The sequence below is a fragment of the Hippoglossus hippoglossus genome, chromosome 18 (genome assembly GCF_009819705.1).
Source record: "Hippoglossus hippoglossus isolate fHipHip1 chromosome 18, fHipHip1.pri, whole genome shotgun sequence".
Classification (NCBI taxonomy): domain Eukaryota; kingdom Metazoa; phylum Chordata; class Actinopteri; order Pleuronectiformes; family Pleuronectidae; genus Hippoglossus; species Hippoglossus hippoglossus.
In genome coordinates, this window is record NC_047168.1 from 16,515,695 (window position 1) to 16,530,660 (window position 14,966).

General features: G+C 43.9%; 2 protein-coding genes, 1 long non-coding RNA gene and 1 pseudogene across 3 annotated transcripts in view; 3 read left to right on the forward strand and 1 right to left on the reverse strand.

Annotated features, from left to right (window-relative positions):
- The first annotated feature begins 406 nt into the window (after window positions 1–406).
- On the forward strand, window positions 407–2,082 carry LOC117779236 (annotated as a pseudogene).
- Window positions 2,083–3,592: 1,510 nt separating this feature from the next.
- Window positions 3,593–6,411, forward strand: LOC117779237 (H-2 class II histocompatibility antigen, E-S beta chain-like). The gene is given in 8 exon segments (XM_034615266.1): window positions 3,593–3,662; window positions 3,760–3,833; window positions 3,835–3,977; window positions 3,979–4,031; window positions 4,793–5,006; window positions 5,358–5,425; window positions 5,772–5,885; window positions 5,984–6,411. Coding segments are annotated over 8 exon segments (747 nt in total). The 5' UTR covers window positions 3,593–3,607; the 3' UTR covers window positions 6,010–6,411.
- LOC117779250 lies at window positions 4,156–4,686 on the forward strand. The gene is made up of 2 exons (XR_004616969.1): window positions 4,156–4,199; window positions 4,544–4,686. It is a non-coding gene; the product is annotated as an uncharacterized LOC117779250 (long non-coding RNA).
- A 1,435-nt stretch (window positions 6,412–7,846) lies between the features above and the next one.
- The window catches only part of atp1b2a (ATPase Na+/K+ transporting subunit beta 2a), a 10,662-nt gene continuing 3,542 nt past the window's right edge, over window positions 7,847–14,966 (reverse strand). Inside the window, exons 2-8 of the mRNA XM_034615264.1 lie at window positions 13,078–13,206; window positions 12,653–12,757; window positions 12,461–12,540; window positions 12,263–12,388; window positions 10,658–10,717; window positions 9,928–10,023; window positions 7,847–9,726 (exon numbers count right to left, since the gene is read on the reverse strand). Of these exons, the coding sequence (XP_034471155.1) occupies window positions 9,562–9,726; window positions 9,928–10,023; window positions 10,658–10,717; window positions 12,263–12,388; window positions 12,461–12,540; window positions 12,653–12,757; window positions 13,078–13,206 (761 nt within the window). The 3' untranslated portion in view covers window positions 7,847–9,561. The remainder of the gene's footprint in view (window positions 9,727–9,927; window positions 10,024–10,657; window positions 10,718–12,262; window positions 12,389–12,460; window positions 12,541–12,652; window positions 12,758–13,077; window positions 13,207–14,966) is intronic.

Consider the following 14,966-nt stretch of genomic DNA (forward strand, 5'->3'; position numbering starts at 1 on the left):
CAACCATCTTCTTCCATGTACCCCAGATTACTGCAGTACTCTAAAGTACCACAGTATTTGAAGTACTACAGTACTCTGCACTCTGTACAAACACTCTTCACAAGTCAAAGTGACATTTTATTTTTTATAAGTGATGAGTTTCTTGTGTTAAAAATCTAGTAGAAGTGCACGTGTCACAAGTGTAGCTGAGTATAGTACTTGAGTAAATGTACTCAGTTACTCTGAGCTGTGGAGGAAGTGATGAAAGGTTCAGATTTTAACAGAGAACATTTATTGTGAAAAGATTTAAGTTCTATGTGGAACAATAAAGTTTGTTTAAAGAATCCAGAGTAGCGGCTGCCTCAGTCTACCTGGACACTGATGACATCATGTCCTCTCTGCGCTGTGATTGGCTGCACTGAGTTAGAGCTCAGCTGTGTGTCAGTGAGTGTGAGTGTCAGTGTGAGTGTCAGTGAGCTGCTGATGAACATGAAGATGAACGTCCTTGTCCTCTGCTTTGTCCTCAGTGTCTCTGCTGAAGGTAAGACAGACACTACAGACAATCAATCAAATGTTATTAGTATAATTTATATTCTGACATCCTCTGATCTTAACCTCAACAAGAGTAAAACTGACTACAAATGTGGTGACATGGTACAATGAGCTCTTTAAGGTTTGAAGCTGCCATATTATTAATGTAGGTGAGGAGGAGGATTTTAAATTCTCAACTAACTACAGTCAGTTAACTAACCACTCAGAGTCAGTTAACTAACCACCCATAGTTAACTAACCACTCATAGTCAGTTAACCAGCTCTTGTGTCTTCAGGTCTACACGAGGACCTTGTGGTTACTGGATGTTCAGACTCTGATGGTGAGTTCGCATATAACCTGGATGGTGAAGAGATGTGGTACGCTGACTTCATCAATAACAGAGGAGTCTATCCTCAGCCCAGTTTCATTGATCAGATAACCTACCCCGAAGGCACTTATCAACAAGCTGTGGCCAATCTACAAGTCTGCAAAGCCAACTTGGGAACCCTTCGTCAGGCTTTGAAGGACTTCAAGCTGGAAAATGGTAAAAATAAACAAATACTTCTGTCAATACAACAAAAAAATAATCCATGTTTACAAATCAATAAAATCCAGTGTGAGCTGTATGTAAGTAGAAGTTATTACTGGTGCTGGTCACCAGTAACCAGCCACTAGTTTAAAATGGTCACGTTCAAACCTTTGTTTTATTTCTGGATCGATTGTTTCAGATCATTCTGCTTCAAACACAACTGCTTCATGACCTGATGCTAAACTACTGTATATATGACACCAACTTAAAATGGTGAGAAGATTATTCCTAACCGTGGTGTTCCTTTACAGATCCTCCCTCCAGTCCGATGATCTTCATCAAAGACGAGGTGGAGCTCGGAGGGAAAAACACCCTGATCTGTCATGTGACTGGTTTCTACCCAGCTCCCGTTCACGTCTACTGGACCAAGAACGAAGAGAACGTGACTGAAGGAACAAGTCTCAATGTTCCCTATCCCAACAAAGATCATTCCTTCAGACAGACGGCCAGACTGGACTTCATCGCTCAGCAGGGAGACGTCTACAGCTGCACAGTTTCACACCCAGCTCTGGACCAACCACTGACCAAAATCTGGGGTAAGAAGTGTTTCTTTAAAGAAAGATTAAAGGAGATAACTGACCAACCCCTGATCACAGTTAACGGATCAGACTACATGAGATAACATCTGTGTTGTGTCTCCAGATGTGAACGTGCCGCAGCCCGGTGTTGGACCGTCTGTTTTTTGCGGAGTGGGTCTGAGCGTCGGTCTGCTCGGTGTTGCTGCTGGAACCTTCTTCCTCATCAAAGGGAACGAGTGCAGCTGATTGGCTGCGGCGGATGATGACATGTTCCTGCTTTTTTCTCACCTGAAGCTTTGTCTTGTTTTTTTTGCCTCCTGTTTTTGCAGCTTCGACACATTGTAACATAAAGATCATAAATATCATCTGTGTGTGTTTTAAATCAATAACTTTATCAAATCTTTCTGCTTATTTATAAATGAAGTTAAACAGTGAAGAAGAATAAACAGTAAATTTAAACCTGACTCATCGTTTGTTCCACTTCCACCTGATGTCGACTTCTGTTATAAAATCAACAACATTTACATTCGTGCACAACAACAGACGTCATGTGATAAAGTTGTTGGTCAGTTTTGTGCTTCGAGCCGTTGTGATGTCATCAGGGTTGAAAGAAGGTGAGTGTAGAAAAGAGAGGGAGGTGAGGAACGGAAGAACAAACCGATATAATATATTTATAATATATGATTGGGCTGAAAGGTTTGAATCATTGAATCACACCAGGGATGAACCCCCCCCCCCCGATAATGATAATGAGCCGAACAGCCAGTTCCAGTTTGTACACCATTCCAAGCGCTCCACAGATGATGTCATCGGACACACCCCTCTATACCACCGGAACAAAGACATGATTGTTCAGATCAGCTGCTCCTCTGTGGAGAAGGTCAGCCTCCACATCATCTCTCCTACACACCTGAGCAAGAGCTCAGCGGAGTCAAACCCCCCCCCCCCCTCACATCATCAGGGTCTCACTCCCCTCCATTCAGGACACTCAGAAGGTTTTGTGAGACTCCTCCAATAAAGTGATTCATATGAAAACATCATGAGGTCACAAGGACCAAGCCGAGGTTGTGACCTCGATAGATGAACGAGGTCGTTACTGGAGAAACAAAATCTATTGAAAGGAAGTGTGTGTTTGAAATGAGGAGTTGAATCTTGTTAAGTCGTCATAACCGTGAGCTCAACGATAACAAATGTAAAAACCAAAACCACCAACAGATATTTACAGGATCCGTCCGGACGTGAAGTGAACTTTTATTTCTTTTGATTTCAAAGGTGCTGATGTGAGCAGAAGATTAATATCAGGAGATGAAATCCTTGACTTGTTTAATGGAGGATACACTAACTGTTTCATTAGGGTTTATTAACTTTCAGGACTCGTTCACACCTGGTTTGTCTCAGAGCTTCAGACTCTTCAGTTCAGTCTGAACCTGAACATCAGGTGTGAAAGGTTCCTCAGAGCAGAAGAGGAGTTCTGGGTCTGGATCAAACTGAACCTGGTTCTGTTCGGGATGGTTTGGACTTTTGGACCAATCACAGGAAGTAGAGACTTTGAACCATTCTGATGAATGAGTGTGTGTGTGTGTGTGTGTGTGTGTAGGTGTTGTGTAAACTAAACAACAAACAGCCGTAGATTAGTGAACTGTGGTGCTGGTGGAATGAAGAGCGGGGGGGCAGCTTCGGTCCTGGGAGCCCGACTCCTGCAGCACAAACAGATCAAAAGGAACAAACACATGAAGCCTGGTTCACGTGGACCAGGAGGACAATAAGAATCCAACTCTCGAGATGCTGAACTTTAAACCTGATCAGCTTCAGAACATGATATAACTTTGTCCTGAACCTTTACTCCTCAGACACTGACTCTGAGCAGACTTCCTCCACACTTGTCTTCCTGGTAACAGGTGACGTTTCAGGTCATGTGATCATTTCCTCTGGTTTTAAGAGCAGCTCTCAGTCACACTGAGTCAGTGTTTGTCAAGTGAGCAGAGGAACATGGCTTCATTCTTCCTCAGGTTCTCCCTCTTCTTCATCACTGTCTGCGCAGCAGGTGAGATCAAAATACTGATCACTGATCAATTCACTGATCAACACACTGATCAATACAAGGATCATTCTCTGACTCTTTTTTGTTGTCTGTTCTTCAGATGGATTTCGGTATTGTGTGGTAAGTACTTGTGAGTTTAACTCCACTGAGCTGAACGACATTGAGTTCATCCAGGTCTTACTATTACAACAAACTGGAGTACATCACGTTCAGGAGCAGCGTGGGGAAGTATGTTGGAATCAATGCGCATGGAGAGAAGAACGCTGAGAGATGGAACAAGGGTCCAGAGGTGGTCCAGATGAGAGCTCAGAAGGTGGACTTACTGCTTACACAACGTTGGAATCTACACAGAAAGTGCTCTGACGAAGTCAGGTGAGTGTGTGTGTATGTGTATGTGTCTGTGAGTGTGTGTGAGTCAGTGAGAGTGTGTGTCTGTGTGAGTGTCAGTGAGAGTGTGTGCATGTGTGTGAGTGTGTGTGTGTGTGTGTGTGTGTGTGTGTGTGTGTGTGTGTGTGTGTCAGTGAGTGTGTGTGTCTGTGAGTGTGTCAGTGAGTGTGTGTGTTTGTATGTGTGTTTGTGTGTGTGTCTGTGTGTCCAGTGAGTGTGTGTCTGTGTGTGTGTGTCTCTGTGTGTCAGTGAGTGTGTGTGAGTGTCAGTGAGAGTGTGTGCATGTGTGGAGTGTGAGTGTGTGTGTGTGTGTTGTGTGGTGTCTGTGTGAGTGGTCAGTGAGAGTGTGAGTGTGTGTGTGTGTGTGTGTGTTGTGTGTGTGTCTGTGTGTGTGTTCTTCATGTTTCCAGCTCAGATTCATAAAGAAAACTGGTGAGACAAAGTTTTTTTTTAAAGTTTCAAATGAGACTCGACAGTTTCGATTCAATAATCTGGAGACAAAGACAATAAATATGATTTAATATTAAAACACCTGGAGATAAACAATAAATATCGAAGGAGGTAGACTCAGCTCTGTGTCACCACCTGCTGGTCACACACTGTAACTACAGCCACTGACTGAAGCTTCTCTTTGTTCTTTCATGAAATAAAAGATGAAACAATTCTTTGATGTTTTCAGTTGAATAATCAAACCACAGACTCTAAGATCCAGTTCACACCTGACGTGACCAACATCTGTCTTCCAGTCAAACCCTCCGTCAGACTTCACTCTGTGGCGCCACCAGCTGGCAAACATCCGGCCATGTTGGTCTGCAAGGTCTACGACTTCTACCCCAAACTGATCAGAGTGAGCTGGCAAAGAGACGGACAGGAAGTCACCCATGAGGTCACTTCCACTGATGAGCTGGCAGACGGTGATTGGTTCTACCAGATCCACTCCCACCTGGAGTACACGCCCAGGTGAGTCCAGGCTCAGGTCCAGTTGGGTCCAGTTGGTCAGTTGGGTCCAGTTGAGTTCAAATGGTCCAGTTGAGTCCAGGCTCAGGTCCAGTTGAGTCCAGGCTCAGGTCCAGTTGAGTTCAAATGGGTTCAGTTGGGTCCAGTTGAGTACAGTTGGGTCCAGTTGAGTCCAGTTGGGTCCAGTTGAGTCCAGTTGGGTCAGTTGGGTCCAGTTGAGTCCCAGTTGGGTCCAGTTGGGTCCCAGTTGGGTCCAGTTGAGTCCAGTGGGGTCCAGTTGGGTCCAGTTGAGTCCAGTTGGGTCCAGTTGGGGTCAGAGCAACAGAAACTGATGTGTTGCTTGTGTTGAATCAGGTCTGGAGAGAAGATTTCCTGTGTGGTGGAACACGCCAGCCTGAGTAAACCTCTGATCACTGACTGGGGTAAATACCTGTCTGTGTGTTCCCCTGCTCACCTGTCTGTCTGCTCACCTGTCTGTCGCTCACCTGTCGGTCTGCTCACCTGTCTGTCTGCTCACCTTGTCTGTCTGCTCACCTGTCTGTCTGCTCACCTGTCTGTCTGCTCACCTGTCTGTGTGTTCCCCTGCTCACCTGTCTGTCTGCTCACCTGTCTGTCTGCTCACCTGTCTGTCTGCTCACCTGTCTGTCTGCTCACCTGTCTGTCTGCTCACCTGTCTGTGTGTTCCCCTGCTCACCTGTCTGTCTGCTCACTTGTCTGTCTGCTCACCTGTCTGCCTGCTCACCTGTCTTTCTACCTTTCTGTCCTCAGATCCATCCATGCCTGAGTCAGAAAGAAACAAGATCGCCATCGGAACCTCAGGACTGATCCTGGGTCTGACCTTATCTCTGGCTGGATTCATCTACTACAAGAGGAAGGCCCAAGGTCAGAGCCAGAAACCCACTTCACCAAATCCAGTTTAGACCAGTTTTAGTGGAGTGTATTTGTTTTGATTCTGTTCTTGTCTCTTCTCTTTAAACCAGGGCGAATCCTGGTTCCCACTAACTGAGTTTGGTCCTGGTCCTGGACCTGTTGCTGTTTTCCTGATGGAAGAAAAATTGGCTGCTGCTTCAACCTGCTTTCTGTTTTCAGCTCAGCAGACTCAGTGCTTCCACCTGCTGGACTGGCTGAACACCAGATCATCTGATGGTCTGTGCTGGTCTGATCCCGACCCAGTCCTGTTCTCCATCAGGACTGGGGTGCTTCCTCTGACAGTCCAGGATCTGGTCTGATCCAGACTCTGGTGTATCAGCTGGATCACAAACACCTGATTTGTAGCTTCACGTGTGAAATCTATATTTTTCCATCCTCCTGTTGTCAAACTGTTTTAAATCCTCTTTGATCCAGATCTCAGGTTTCTATATTCTTACTGTTTTCTAATCACAATAAACTTTGAAACTAAGAAACACGACGTCTTTACTCTTCATCGTTTTTATAACTCGTCGCTTAGCAACACTGAGAATCAGACTCCAGCTGGAAGTAGATCTTTGTTAAAGGCTGGACGTTAGCCTAGCTTTGTGTCTTTAGCTTTGTTAATGACTGGACGTTAACCTAGCTTTGTGTCTTTAGCTTTGTTAATGACTGGACGTTAGCTTAGCTTTGTGTCTTTAGCTTTGTTAATGACTGGACGTTAGCTTAGCTTTGTGTCTTTAGCTTTGTTAATGACTGGACGTTAGCTTAGCTTTGTGTCTTTAGCTTTATTAAAGACTGGACGTTAGCCTAGCTTTGTGTCTTTAGCTTTGTTAATGACTGGACGTTAGCTTAGCTTTGTGTCTTTAGCTTTGTTAAATGACTGGACGTTAGCTTAGCTTTGTGTCTTTAGCTTTGTTAATGACTGGACGTTAGCTTAGCTTTGTGTCTTTAGCTTTGTTAATGACTGGACGTTAGCTTAGCTTTGTGTCTTTAGCTTTATTAAAGACTGGACGTTAGCCTAGCTTTGTGTCTTTAGCTTGTTAATGACTGGACGTTAGCTTAGCTTTGTGTCTTTAGCTTTGTTAATGACTGGACGTTAGCTTAGCTTTGTGTCTTTAGCTTTGTTAATGACTGGACGTTAGCTTAGCTTTGTGTCTTTAGCTTTGTTAAAGGCTGGACGTTAGCTTAGCTTTGTGTCTTTAGCTTTGTTAATGACTGGACGTTAGCTTAGCTTTGTGTCTTTAGCTTTGTTAATGACTGGACGTTAGCTTAGCTTTGTGTCTTTAGCTTTATTAATGACTGGACGTTAGCTTAGCTTTGTGTCTTTAGCTTTGTTAAAGGCTGGACGTTAGCTTAGCTTTGTGTCTTTAGCTTTGTTAAAGACTGGACGTTAGCTTAGCTTTGTGTCTTTAGCTTTGTTAATGACTGGACGTTAGCTTAGCTTTGTGTCTTTAGCTTTGTTAAAGACTGGACGTGAGCTTAGCTTTGTTAATGACTGGACGTTAGCTTAGCTTTGTGTCTATAGCTTTGTTAAAGACTGGACGTTAGCTTAGCTTTGTGTCTTTAGCTTTGTTAATGACTGGACGTTAGCTTAGCTTTGTGTCTTTAGCTTTGAGGGGTTACGTTCTATGTGTGGAACTGCTCTGGGTGTGTGTTTCTGTTGTTGTGGACTTTTCACTTGTTTTTGTGTTGGATTCATTTTAAACTTTTACTCTGGTTTGAACTTTAAACTCTGATCTGAATAGAATTGTGTGTCCAAAGGTCAGTGACCTTTATAAAGTATGTAGAAGTATATGCACAGAAATCTGCACTGGTGGGTGGAGTCATACAACCGCATGGTGGTAATTCTACCTTTTTATTTCACTCCTGTCGTTGACCTTCTGTGTCGTCTGGTTTGTGTCGTATTTCTCTTCCTTCCATTAATCAAAGAAACGTTTTTTTCTTTTTAATTTCTTAGTTTTTTAATTTGACTGAACACAAGGACAGTTTCCAGGCAGGAGAAATCATCCAATCACAAACAAGTTACGACATATAACATCTTACAGCAGGACCATCTGATTGGCTGTTCACTTTTCAAAGGAAGACGATTGGTGGAAAGACAGGTGTGGGAGGGGTTTTTAACAGTGGCAGGTGAGGAGACGAGTGTGTCACATGGCAACCTGTCGTCATGCTCAGCGCCATGACAACAATAGTAAAATAAAACAAACACCTAAACAAATCAAAAGAAAAAAGTTAACTAACCAGCTAACTAATCCACTACCTCCGTACTTTAATGACTAATTATTTCTCTAATTAGTTAACGAGCCAATCCCTTGTGGTAACAAAGAAAAACAAAAGGTCACACCAATAACACCGACGCTGCTGCCATGGCAACAAACCCAGACAGACCAGTTCCAGGAGCCGGTACTACGAAGCAGGATTTGTGGTTATCAGGGTACTTCAGGTTGAATCAGGAGTTTTTAGTCCTACAGAGCTGGTTCCTTTCTTATCAGGGTAAATCACCACGGTAACTTATGGTGAACAGCTAACCTTGGTCTTCAGAGACCCACAAGATCCTTCGAGCTCCTCTGATGAGTTTCTGAAAGATCTAGATTCTCCTCAGAGGATGAACCTCTGTCAGCTGCTGGAGCCCAACAGAACCAGCCTGACCCGTAAAGTGCTCCCAGTACCACAGACTGCATCTGCTCCACTTGTTACCTGTTCACTGTGGCTGATGCAGAGAAGCTCATCTACATTTTACATTTTACACCTAAATAACAAAGTCTTTTCTTTAGTTTCTACTGGTTTTCTACTTCTGTTCATTTAGTATCTGACTTGTTTTTAATCCTTATGTTCATGTGTTTACTGATATCGATATTCAGTAGAAATAAAATCAGTGTTGTACCGGTTGTATTGTAAAGATATGAAGATCAGTCGACTTCCTTCTTTACAGTCTGTGTGTTTTATTTCCTGCAGTTCAGCTTGAAGCCTCCAGGGTTTCACCTGAAAGACTGAAACTGTCAGACACACAATGAGAATTCATGTAAATGACATGTGATGGAAACAGATGAGATTCAGATCTTGTTCATGATAGAACAGTTTTAGTATAAGGTAGATAAACCTGATAACCAGCGTCATGTGACCACAGCCTGACTGGATCGTTAGGATAAGTTCAGCTGGATAACTGAAAGAGATCCAGGATATGTTGAACCCGCTTCGTAGGACAGACCCTGAACTGGACTGTGATCTGGTTTACCCCCTGTTCCTGAACAGCCAATCAGAGTCAATCATACCTGATGTTTACAAAATCATTTTAAAATTGTGAAAAAGTTTTCATAAACAAACAAGTGATGAATAAATAAATAAAGATGAATAAGTGAACTGAAGGTTGATCAAGAGTTTGGTTTGTGACTCGTGCAGATTGATACGATTATTATTTGTCTGTTGTTCAGTCAATCCTCAGCGGCAGTGACATCAGAGCGTGTGTGCTGATTGGTCGGTTTCAGGGCGTGGTTAAAGCTGCACTGTCATATGGAGGATCACGTCACAGGAAATTACAAAACACGAAATGTGTGTTTACACGGGATCACGTGAGTCAGTGAATGCATCACCGGGTTTTAACAGGACACATCTGGATTGATGCAGCTGTCACGTGTGTGTGCGTACGTGTCTATTTGTCATTGATCCGTAGCTTGAAGGAAACTCGTCCGGCGAACTTGTCCCTCTCGCTGCCGGGGGCGAGAGTGTTGGAGTTGATTTTACACTCGACGCTGATGTCTGTGTTCAGAGAGGCGTTCAGGAACTTCACGGCCACCAGCGGCTGAGTGTAGTTCACCTGAGGCATCAAACACACTCGTCAGGACGATAGTGATGAGACGCTGCATCTTCACCACATCAACGATAACGGCGGTTTATATATATCTATATATATAGAGATTCATCTCAAACTAATGTGTTGCATGGAAATATCTATATTCATAAATACATATGTACAGATAGTTCATATATATAAATATACATGGAGTGTGTGTGTTACCTGAGCTTTCTTGCCGTAGTAAGGGTAGTACATGAGATTGAATGTCCCATTAGGAGGATAATACACCAGCTGTCCAATCTTATCACTGTCCTCCCTCTGAAAACACACACACACACACACACACATTGACGCACACACAGACACACAACACACTGATTGATGTAGAATCCCTCCACATAGAGGGGACAGTGAATGCAGGGGTTTCATTGGCCAGACAGACGTTACCGTGGTTACCAGGTGTTTGTTAACTGTGGAGCAGCTGTGTAACTTCATATTCAAGCTCTACCAGACTGGTTATAATGAAAATGATCGTGATATTTATACATTCAAATCACCTGGAAATCTGGAATTTTCTTTATTAATGGTTTCATCCATACAGGGCAACAGCCCGTCTCACAGAACACGTCTTATAAAATACTAAACATGCAGCAGCATGTGAAGAAGAACAAAAGTTCACACCGAGCAGCGACGTATATAAGTTACGTGGATAAGTTGTTCTCTGTGTCACCTTGAAATGTGAAATGTGGACCTGATGGGGACCAGAGAGAACGTCTGCTCATGAGGATCTACGATGCTTCAAGGTTCTACTGTTCTACGGTTCTACGGTTCTACTGCGCTACGGTTCTTACCCACTCATCCTTCCCCACTCTGTACGTCTGAAGAGAGACAGACAGGTTCAGATAGATACAGACAGACACAGACAGACAGGTACAGACAGACAGGTACAGACCTTGGCTCCACAGGTGACATAAGGAGACTGTCCGTCCTTTCCCGGCAGCATGTTGATGACCTGGAGAGACAGACGTGCAGACAGACAGGTCAGAGGAGGGCAGTTAGTGGAGGTGAGCACCTTCACGAGCTTCACGATTCGAATTACGATTCAGCAGCGATTCGATTCACAACGATGCATCTTGATGCTTTTCAATGTATCACATCCACAGTTTTCTACATCACTGCACATGGCTGCTTTTTCATCAGTTAATATTAGTTAATAAAATCAGTCACATATGAACTGTGCTTTAAAAAGTATAAGACTGTTACTGTTATGACAATTGTGCTGTAATTTACAAAATACGGTTTTGTCTTGGAAATGTTGTCATTTGTGGATGTGATGTTAGATGAGCAGACGTGAATGTGGAAGATCGACCAGATGTTTCTCTAAAAGAGACTTTAGGTTTACGGTTATTGCTCAGAGACTTTTACTTCATGGCCTCTTGAAGCCTTAACTTTATGGTGTCTCTTTGCAAATGGTTGGGATCTCACATCTGGGGTCGTCCACAAAGACATGAAGGCAGGATGTGTCCCACCCTGATAAGACATCAGGAGGGTAATAAATACCTGTACACACCCAAGGGGAGGGGCTGTGGGTTATAAGAACACAACTCTCATGTCATTCAGGTGATGTGTACTGTGAGTCCATCTGCAGATGCTGGATTAAACTTACAGAAAGACAAGTGTTGGACTTTGTGCTTGATTCACAGAAATTGCCACAACAGTTTTCAAATCATAAATCAGACTACAACAGTGAGTCTATGACAGTGGCCAGTGCTCTCCACTGATTTCACATTCATTCAGTTGAGACTTGTGTGCTGCACCTAAGGTTTAAAAGGACAAACTCTGATTATAGCCTTTACTGTATCAAGGTGGCCCTGCCTGGCCCCCCTCAGCAGCACCACTGCACTGAGGCTCATCACATCGCTGGTCCACAAGTGACTTTGCTCCTCTGATGTTTTCTAATCATCACACTTAGAACTGATCACACAAACTGATAATCACATATTCATCATCCAGTCCTATATTCTAAAATAGTTATTAATCGATGATGTCGGATCATGACTCCGGATCGTTCCGTCACTTTAACCCTGATGTCCTGACTGTGTGCGTTACGTCTCGTGTTAGGGTTAGAGGGTTGAAGCAGGGGAAAGCGGCGCAGTGTGTTTAAACATTTGTCTAATAAACTCTAGAGAATCAAACAAACACAAAGTAAACGTCAGTCCTGTACGTGTCCTAATAACTTGTGATCAGTGATGGTGTTTATTGTTAAAGTGTAAAGTGAGCGCAGGTCAGAGGACGAATCAGACTCTGACACAGCCCGGACCTTTAATGTGCGTCCGTCCTGAAGTAGCTGTGTTATAATTTTGCAGCGGCGGGACATCACTAAAACAATGAACGTAGCGGAAAACATGAATCGATTATGTTCCATCTCTGCATCGATGAGTCGTCCAAGTCTGCATCGCGATGTGTCTAAGAATCGAGACACTTCCACACCTCTAGCAGTTAGACAGTTGGTATTGAGTGTCCTGCAGTTTAGGTCAGAGGTCAGAGGTCGACGTACCCGATTCAGTTTGATGAGGATGCAGGGCTGACCTCTGCTGTAACCATAGAAACGATCTGAAACCCCAGAGCAGTCGTCCAACATCGTCCGATTAAACTGACAGGAACGCTTTGGATTGTTCCTAACCTGTGGAGAGAGACAGGTGAGCAGAGAGAGGGAGACAGGTAGTCAAACAGGTAGAGAGTGAGACCGGTTTACCTCTCCACTGTCCTCTTGAATGAAGTATTGATCTGGAGGACAGTCATCATTGGTCTGAGCCTGGTAGCTGTCGTTGTACGCTGCAGACAGGTGGAGAGATCATAACAGTGGAACTAGACTTAATGTTTTAGTTACATAAACATGAAATTAAGATAAATATTAATAATAATATGAATTTAACGAATGTCTTACGAGACAGGAAGGTGTTGAGGTTGTGGACGAAGCCGTCCCAGCTCTCAGTCTCGGACACAGAGAACGTGATCTCCAGCTGATCGCCCTTGGGACGAATCATCATCCCTGAAACATGTTAACATCACAGTCATTAACCAATCACAGCCTGGCGCTCGTTAACCAATCACAGCCTGGAGGGATGACGGAGGGATGGAGGGATGGAGGGACGATGGATGGTGAAGGAGGGAGGGATGATGGATGGGACTTCCCAAACTGGGACATAGTAGTAATATAGTAATTGTAATATAAAGTAATAGCACTATAAAGTAATAGTAATGTAAAGTATTAGTAATATAAGGTATTGGTAATATAAAGTAATAGTAATACAAGTAACATTATGACCCTTCCACCGGTCACGTGATGTTTCGTGTGTTCGATTCCCTCACCTGGAGTGACCAGGCGGTCCTGCCAGGTGGGCTTGTAGTCGTCGAGCGTGAGCAGCATGATGTACATGGTGAGAACAAACATTCCGGCCAGAAACAGGTAGAAGATCAGGTAGAAGAGCAGGATCAGACCTGGGGGGGGGGGGGGGGAACAAACAGGTTTTATTCACAATAATATATCTGACATCCCCCCCCCTCCCCTTTAGATGTCATCATAATAATCCTCTTGTGTTAAGCCCCGCCTCCTTCTGATGACCTACATTCAGTCTGAATAGAGGGGGGGAGAGGTGGGAGGGGGAGACAGATGGGGGAGGGTGTAATCTCTGTCAAGTCTTCTTCTTCGTTCCGTTTATTGACAGGTGGTAACCAGCGTCTCTGATTGGCTGTCAGGTCTATGAAATCATCTGCAGGTTACCATAGCAACCAGACATCAAGGTTCTCTCCTCAGGACCTGTGACCTCAGAGATCCTTAAAAGCCACGGCGCTGTGAGCGCCCCCCAGGGGCCAGGACTGTCTCTGTGTGATCATGTGGTCCCACGGCACCCACTGCTGGTGCTGGGGGTTCGATGCAGTTATTTGTATTGGTCATACGTGATGAGGCCTCACACTGAACCTGTTAAACTTCCTCCTGCAGAGTTAATGTGATCAGACGTGTCCACTGGTGCAGATTAAACCAGATTAACAGAAACCTGATCCTGGTTCAGAGGTTCAGGGTCACCATCATATGAAACACACTTTCTTTCATCACACCTTAGTCTGCGTCGTTGTCTGGTCGAAACGTTCAGGACGTTTGATTCCCGTATCACCTGGACCACTATCCCTCCCTCCGGTCTGTACAGGTGACATGTGACCGATGACATATTACATTCAGTAACTGACTCAAATTGTTGGGGCAGAACTGACACTATTGTTACCATGGATACAGCAGTGATTAAAGCTGACCAATCAGAGCAGACGGGGTGTATGTGAGACAGATGATGTTTGAACATGACAGCAGGTTAACGTGTTCATGTAGAATCCAGATTAAAAACACATGTACACATGTAAAATTAAACAACTGTCCTCATAAATACATTAAGACCTGTGTGTGTGTGTGTGTGTGCATGTGTGCGAGTGTGTGTGTGTGCATGTATGGGTGTGGACAGATTATATTCCAATCAACCTCGTCTGTCTGTTTAATCCAGATTAACATAAAACTCTGTTCAGTTTAGTGTGTGTGTGTGTGTGTGTGTGTGTGTGTGTGTGTGTGTGTGTGTGTGTGTGTCCTTCAGTCTGCATAAAGGCCAAGCATCCCCTGCCCTGGTGCATGATGGGAGACATTTTGACATCATCACAGGGTAGTTATATAAAGACTGAGCAGCAGTTATATTTTATACAGACGGTCTGAACTGGTGTGAACAGCTGTGACGGACAGCGTGTTGAGTGAAGAACAGCTCGTGAACTGAGCAACACGTGTATTTTTCGTACGGTTGTACGAGGTATTTTATTACAGTCGTGTATGTTTGACTATTTATTCTGTGACCAAATAAACTTTTGTTCTTCACACATCAGAAATCAGACATGTCCTTTCTCAAAAAGATGCAGAAGAACGAGTCCAGGTCTTTGTTCCATCCAGACGTGATTATTGTAATTCCTTATTATCAGGCTCCAGCAGGAAGTCGTTAAAGACTCTGCAGTTTGTCCTAAATGCTGCAGCACGTGTCCTGAAGAGAACCAGGACCAGAGACCACATGTCTCCTGTGTTAGCTTCACTACACTGGCTTCCTGTTAAATCTAGAATAGAATTTAAAATTCTCCTCCTCACCTTCAAGGCCCTTAACAATATGGCACCATTATACCTCAAAGAGCTGTTAGTACCTTATCAACCCACTAGAGCACTGCGCTCCCAGAAT